Source organism: Chiloscyllium plagiosum, unplaced genomic scaffold (genome assembly GCF_037043375.1).
Source record: "Chiloscyllium plagiosum isolate Xiang-an unplaced genomic scaffold, Cpla_swu_hap1 HiC_scaffold_8, whole genome shotgun sequence".
NCBI lineage: Eukaryota > Metazoa > Chordata > Chondrichthyes > Orectolobiformes > Hemiscylliidae > Chiloscyllium > Chiloscyllium plagiosum.
In genome coordinates this window covers 59,928,685-59,936,251 of record NW_028270146.1, presented here as the reverse complement: position 1 = coordinate 59,936,251, position 7,567 = coordinate 59,928,685, and the positions used below count along the sequence as shown (strand labels likewise).

Here is a 7,567-nt window from a genome sequence, read left to right as displayed (position 1 = left end):
CCTTGGTGACCAATTTGAAGTTAATGGGATTTGAAATACAAAAACAAATCCATTTTTGGAGATTCTTAGCTAATCTGTAGGTCATCTACCTTAGGACACTGTAGTTTCTATAAACAGAACATTTTCTTTATTTTCAGCTGACTATATGTGCAACATATTGAATCAAAAGAGTGAATAGTTTGAAATGCATACAAAAATGAATATGTGCATACCTGTCTTACAGCAGGTAATCTTTGGATGAGCATTTGAAACACTGGGTGTGGTAGTGTCTGCTGAAGAACTTGTAATAGCTGTTGTGGCTGACCACAGACCGATACAGCATTACTTAAATGATCAACTCCTTTCTCATAGTCACCTGAAAATCAAGAGTAGTGTTGAAGTTATAGATTGCTAACAGGTTGAGAGTTCAACAATCACTTCAGTAAATTAAAATTAATTTAATAATTCAGGTACTTTATGGGCTGGGTCCAGAAAAAGCAGCTTTAAAAAAGCTGGATTTCAACCAGTTTAATATTTGGCACCGCTCCCTGGCCTATACATGAGTGAAGTCCCCACATCTACTTATTAATTTCATCCAAAATGGAAAAAAATAAAAACTACCACTAGCAGGATAGATGTTTCAGGAAGGCTCAAACATCACCATCATAGGGTAACTAGAAATGAGCAATAAATGCATCTTCTCAGGTACCGCTCATGTGCAGAGAATTCATGTTAATATTAAAAATATTTCAATTTAGGACATATTTTGTTCATTCATTGAGTTAGCACATAATAATTACTCTTTCCCCATCTTTCAATCATTCTGATCCTGAAGACACTTACTTGCTGTTTTAAAAAATTCTCAAGGTCAGGTTCGTAGGAGAGTAGTCTGACACAGAACAAACGACCAAGAGGCGAGTCTGCTAGAATATGGGCATTTTATTCCCCGCAGCGTCGCCACAACCAACGGGTCTGGCTTATACTCACTCTACATGTTACCGGAACTGGGAGCCGTCAGTTCTCGTAGAGCGGTTGCCAACAACCCACGCTCGGCGGTTAAACGTAACCCCGGAGCAGACTCACCGAACTGGAGACTTTTCCAGCTGATATACTCTTTTCCAGATATAAACATTCATGTGAACAGCAGAGCAAGGCTAAAAAACACATTCCATTCTGGTTACATACAGATAAGAAGATTCACACGGGGAGGTGTGTAATAAGATTCACACGGGACTAAGCAACACCTCCATTCCGGTTAGATTCACACATGTATTGGGACATAATTTTTAACCGTTTCACCACATTCCACTGCTTGGCCCAATACATGTGTTACATTATGATTCACACATGTATTGGGACATAATTTTACACCACATTCCACTGCTTGGCCCAATACATGTGTTACATTATGCTTAATTCAGTTCAATTCGTTTCAGTTAATTTCAGTTCAGTCAATTCAGTGTAGTTCAATTCAGCTCAGTTCAGGTCTGTTCAGTTCAATTCAATTGTGTTCAATTCAGTTCCGTCCATTTCAATTCAATTTAGCTCAGTTCCATTTTGTTCCGTTCAATTTGATTCACTTCAGTTCCACTCAGTTCAGTTCAGTTCAATCCCATTCAATTCTGTTAACTCCGCTTCAGCTTTTTGGACATGCCCACATCCTCCGCTGTACCCCAGGCAAGGGGTTCTTCGGCAGGACTGGGATCCTCTCTCAAACAAACTGCCACGTACATGCCCACATCCATGCCATCCCGGGACGGTCGGGACCTCCACAGTTTGTTCTTCTGGTTTCTTAGTCTTTTTCCAAAACATTGTTCTGTATCAAAATCTCTCCTCAATTGCGATTGACCCTGCTCGACTACGCCAAATGTTTTAAAAAATTCTCAAGGTCAGGTTCGTAGGAGAGTAGTCTGACACAGAACAAACGACCAAGAGGCGAGTCTGCTAGAATATGGGCATTTTATTCCCCGCAGCGTCGCCACAACCAACAGGTCTGGCTTATACTCACTCTACATGTTACCGGAACTGGGAGCCGTCAGTTCTCGTAGAGCGGTTGCCAACAACCCACGCTCGGCGGTTAAACGTAACCCCGGAGCAGACTCACCGAACTGGAGACTTTTCCAGCTGATATACTCTTTTCCAGATATAAACATTCATGTGAACAGCAGAGCAAGGCTAAAAAACACATTCCATTCTGGTTACATACAGATAAGAAGATTCACACGGGGAGGTGTGTAATAAGATTCACACGGGACTAAGCAACACCTCCATTCCGGTTAGATTCACACATGTATTGGGACATAATTTTTAACCGTTTCACCACACTTGCATCCTCTAAAAACTCACATTCCATGTTTGTACATCAACTCTAGTTTGGTTAGTATTGAACCACACAAACCTTCACTGCTGATTCAGATTAGATTAGATTAGATTACTTACAGTGTGGAAACAGGCCCTTCGGCCCAACAAGTCCACACCGCCCCGCTGAAGCGCAACCCACCCATACCCCTACATTTACCCCTTTCCTAACACTGCGGGCAATTTAGCATGGCCAATTCACCTGACCTGCACATCTTTGGACTGTGGGAGGAAACCGGAGCACCCGGAGGAAACCCACGCAGACACGGGGAGAACGTGCAAACTCCACACAGTCAGTCGCCTGAGGCGGGAATTGAACCCGGTCTCTGGCTCTGTGAGGCAGCAGTGCTAATCACTGTGCCACCTGATGCAAATCAACAGTTCCAGTAAGGATTGCAGGAGCAAGAGCTTGCAGCCTCTGGCAGCTCCTGGCTTTTAATTCAATACATACACCAAAAAAAAAAGTGATGAAACCTTGTTCTCTGTCTACATAGTTCAACAAACCAGACAGTGGATTTCCATAGCAAGCCTCAAGTTTTCCATTTGCAACAGATTTCGTTCATGTCGAAACTACAAACATTGATAGCATCGAAGTACAGGTTAGTAAAAGACCTAACAGCCAATACCTTTTCGACAGGTAGAAAACTAGCCACCAGGGTACACACCAACTAACCACCGAAAAACATGACCCATTCTCACCATTATCCTTACATAAAAAGAAGGACACCACTTTGACTGGGACAACACATCCATCAAGGGGGCAGGCTAAACCAAGACGCGCACAAAAATTCCTTAAAGGCCTGGCATTCAAACCGGAACTCCATCAATAAACATCGATTTGGACCACTTTTACCAACCTATGAGAAAAAGAACCAGAAATGATAACACACACCTTAACAGACCAAGACACAAATAGAAAGTGGGACAGAACACCAGCGCTTCCCTGGAGGCTCACTGATGATGTTACCTAGCATGGTGATGAAACGTCTGAAAACAAACCTTCCAGCCCAGCAAGCAAACTTACAACCTGATCTGCTGCTTTGTCATACGAGGTGGTAAAGGTTGCACATTTTGAAAGTGCTATATAGGGAGTCAGACAAATTGCTGTATTCCATTGTGTAGGCAGTACACACTGCTGTCACTGTGCATCAGCGATGGAACACTGCAGAGGTTCAAGAACTTCCAGCTCAGCGAGCAAACTTAGAAGTGAACCACAACCTGAGCTACAAATCTTCTCAAATGTCACAAAGGCTTGGGAAGTTTCCCTACAAGCCATACACCATTCTGATTTGTAATTATATTGCTGTTCCTTCACTGCTGGGTCAAAACACAAACTCCCTTTGTAAAACCACTGTGGTACCGATATCCTACATCTTTAGCTATTCCGATGTTCTACACACGGCCATCGGTGTCTGCATACCAATCATGGCACTGACATCTAGTTCTTGAAATTACTGTCGCACACGGGCCTTGGAGGCTGGCACAGCCATTAAGAAAATTAGAGGGAATTCTATAAGGGATTCATAAGCGTGTTAGTGGAGCCACTTCTGGGGATGTATAGCTATTCATATGCACAGGATTGTCTGCCACCTTCTCTTAGGGAGGCTAGTATCTCCCTCATTTTAAAGAAGGGGAAAGACCCCAAAGAGTGTGCTTCACAAAGACCAATTTCACTGTTGAATATAGAATTTAAAATTCTATCCAAGATGCTCGCTCTGAGGTTGGAAAAGGTCCTTCCCCATATTATAAAAGATCAGACTGGTTTTGTTCAGGGCTGTAGCTCCTCCAACAATATCAGGAAGATACTGAACATAGTCCAGGTATGCCAGCAAAGATTAATCCCAGGTTTAGTGGTCTCCCTAGACACAGAAAAGGTATTTGATTGGATAAAATGGCTGTATTTGTTTGGGGTCCTAGAGCCCTTTGGTCTAGGGGGATCCTTTGCCAGATGGGTGGCAGTACTGTATAATGATCCTAAGGCAGCAGTCATTACAAATGATGCTCAGTCAGATAACCTTAATACTGGTAGTCGACAGGGGTGTCCTCTCTCACCATGTTATTCACCTTGGCAATTGAGCCATTAGCTGAGGCTATCAGAAGGGATCCTGAAATAGTGACGCCAAGGGTGGGAATGGGGAGCATAAGATCACCCTATATGCTGATGATGTCATTTTGTTCTTGGCCAATCCAGAGGAGCCTGTTCCTCGAGCGATTCAAACATTTAATTTATTTGGCAGTATCTCAGGCTACAAGATTGATTTTACAAAATCGGAAGCCTTGCCAGTGGGAGGATTAGTGGTGGTGCCTAATCTGAAGGATGGAGTGCAGTTCCCATTTAGATGGTCGTCAAAAGGTTTTTTGTATTTGGGAATTTTATTACTCCTTCCTTCCACCAGCTGTATAAAGCTAACTATGTACAACTATTGCAGAGGATAAAACAGGATTTGCAGCGGGTGGGAGGGGTTACCGTTATCATGGTTGGACCGAACAGCCCTGATAAAATTAATGTTCTTCCTCGCCTATTGTACCCCATGAAAATGGTCCCATTGTTGCTACCCAGACGAGTGTTATGGAGGCTCAGTGGTCAGCTAGGGTCCTTTATTTGGTACACAGGCGTCCTCTAATTAAATTCACTAAATTGCAGCTTTTCATGATGAGGGAGGGGCGGATCTTCGGGAATTTGAAATATCAAATAAGCGCCCCGTTAGCATATGTTGGTGACTGGGTACAGGGGAATTCGGAGTCAATTTGGCTTGACGTTGAAGCCTTGCAGTCAAGATGTCCTCTAGTTAATTTATTATTTATGGATAAGATGAAACCCGTGACCGAGTAGTCTAAGAATCCAATTATTTTAAATACGGTGTGTGGTGAAAGGGTTAAAATTGTGTCCCAATACATGTGTGAATCTAACCGAAAATGGAAGGTGTCGCTTAGTCCCGTGTGAATCTTGTTATACACCTTCCCGTGTGAATCTTCTTATCTGTATGTAACCAGAATGGAATGTGTTTTTTAGCCTTGCTCTGCTGTTCACATGAATGTTTATATCTGGAAAAGGGTATATCAGCTGGAGAAGTCTCCAGTTCGGTAGAGTCTGCTCCGGGGTTACGTTTAACCGCCGAGCGTGGGTTGTTGACAACCGCTCTACGAGAACTGACGGCTCCCAGTTTTGGTAACATGTAGAGTGAGTATAAGCCAGACCCGTTGTAAGTACGAGACTGGTGGTGGGGACACTGCGGGGAATAAAACTATATTCTAGCAGACTCGCCTCTTGGCTGTTTGTTCTGTGTCAGACTACTTTCCTGCGAGCCTGGTCCTTGACCTTGAGAATTTTTTAAAACATTTTGGCGTAGCCGGCAGGATCAATCGCAATTGAGGAAAGATTTTGATACAGAACAATGTTTTGGAAAAAGGCTAAGAAACCAGAGGAACAAACTGTGGAGGTCCTGACCGTCCCGGGATGGCATGGGCCGTGGCATGGCGTGGCAGTTTGTTTGAGAAATGGTGGGGGGGCGACCGGAGGACTGGGAGGCCGAGGGCGTAGGAACCCCAGGGTCGCTGCTGTCCACCCTTGAGAGGATCCCAGTCCTGCCGAAGAACCCATTGCCTGGGGTACAGCGGAGGATGTGGGCCTGTGCGGCGGCTTGTAGACAACAGTCAGACAAGCGCCAAAAAGCTGAAGCAGAATTAGCCCTCCTGAAACATGAGCAGGGACTCAGTTCGGGAGATGCCTCTATGTTGAGGCAGGAAATTATGAAGTTAAAAGCTGAATTGACAGCATTAACTGAACTAGCAGGACGAACTATTATGTATTTGTCTGCTAAGAAACGGAAAGAGAAAAGGAAGGTCCCTCGAACCCCGGACCCGGTACAAGTACGGGCGTTTGTAGCCCAGTTAAATAACGGGGATCGGTGGGATATCGATCATTGGGATGGGAACATTTGGGGAGATTTAGATGATCAGTACGAAGAGGACCCACCCGTACTCCAAGCTAAACCAGTGGTTAGGAGAAAGCAGGTTCAGAGACGTCTCCCAGTGCAACGGGAGGTAATGTTAGATGAGAAAGGAAACCCTATACGGAATGAACAAGGGGAGGCAATTATGCATGAATTACCGCGGGCTCAGCCTCCCGCAGAATTCTCTGAATTAACGGAAGACTTCACTACCGATGAGGTGCTGTTTATCACCCAGAAAACCCGACGTAATCCTGGGGAGCCGTTAGAGCTATGGCTAATTCGGCTCCTCGAGGAAGGGGGGCAACAAGTGCAGGTAGACTATCAGGATGCTCCCAAGTTTGGTGGATTAGCAAAGGATGCTGCCATAGACCTGGGGTACCGCAACCAAGCCAAGGATATGGTAATAGATCGCAGTATGGGGACCCTATTTGGGATGTATGCCAGGGCAGTGGCCGAACAGTATCCCTTCCCGTCCGATTGGCCCCCCTTGGAAGGAACTTGGACAACGATTAAGGAAGGGGTTCAGAGGCTAACCAGTTTGTGTGTGCGGGATGCCCTGTTGCTGGGAGTGCTGGACGAGGTAGATAACACAAATGTTAGTAGACAGACTAGAGACCATCTAGTGAAGACTGCCCCCCCCCATTATAAACCACTGTTATTAACCATAATGTTGAGTGGACGGGGAGAAACCCTAGGAGATGCCCGTAGTATGATGAGGGAGATGGGTGGTTTGGGGGATTGGGGACCCACAACCCGTGCTTCTCAGGGGGGCACGGAGGGGCGTCGCCCTGAGGCTCGAGCAGGGGGAAAAGTAAACCCTAATCAAGGAAGTAACCAAGGCCCCTCACGGCGTGCTTTGTGGCAAGCTTTGATACGGGCGCAGGTCCCAGCATCGGAGATTGATGGCCTACCTACACCGGAATTAAAAGACTTATGCAGACGAAAGGGACTGAAGGTGTCCCGGGTAGAGACGGAGTCCCGACCCACTATGGAAGACCTAGTGGAATTACTAACACAAAAATGTCAGACACGGGGTCCGGTTGTTAATGAGCCTCGAAGGGGTAGAACTTCCACTTCCCAGCGGTGGGAATCCTCGGAGGACGAGGAGGAGGAGGAGGTACGGCCTCCCCTCCGAGAGTGTTATAAAGTGGATAGGCGTGGCCGGAAACCTAGTAAGAAAGGCAAGAACAAAGAAGGGCGAGGCAAACGTCTTTACCCAGTGCTGTCTGGGGAAGATGAATGGGAGGAACAATAGGAATCGGGCCAAGCCCCAAGGG

The 7,567-nt window shown here is 45.6% G+C and overlaps 1 protein-coding gene across 1 annotated transcript in view; it reads right to left on the bottom strand.

Annotated features, from left to right (window-relative positions):
- LOC122553644 (mitochondrial import receptor subunit TOM20 homolog) overlaps window positions 1-7,567 on the bottom strand; it is a 30,017-nt gene that overhangs the window by 1,796 nt on the left and 20,654 nt on the right. The window contains exon 4 of the mRNA XM_043697769.2: window positions 213-355. Coding sequence (XP_043553704.1) covers window positions 213-355 — 143 coding nt within the window. The remainder of the gene's footprint in view (window positions 1-212; window positions 356-7,567) is intronic.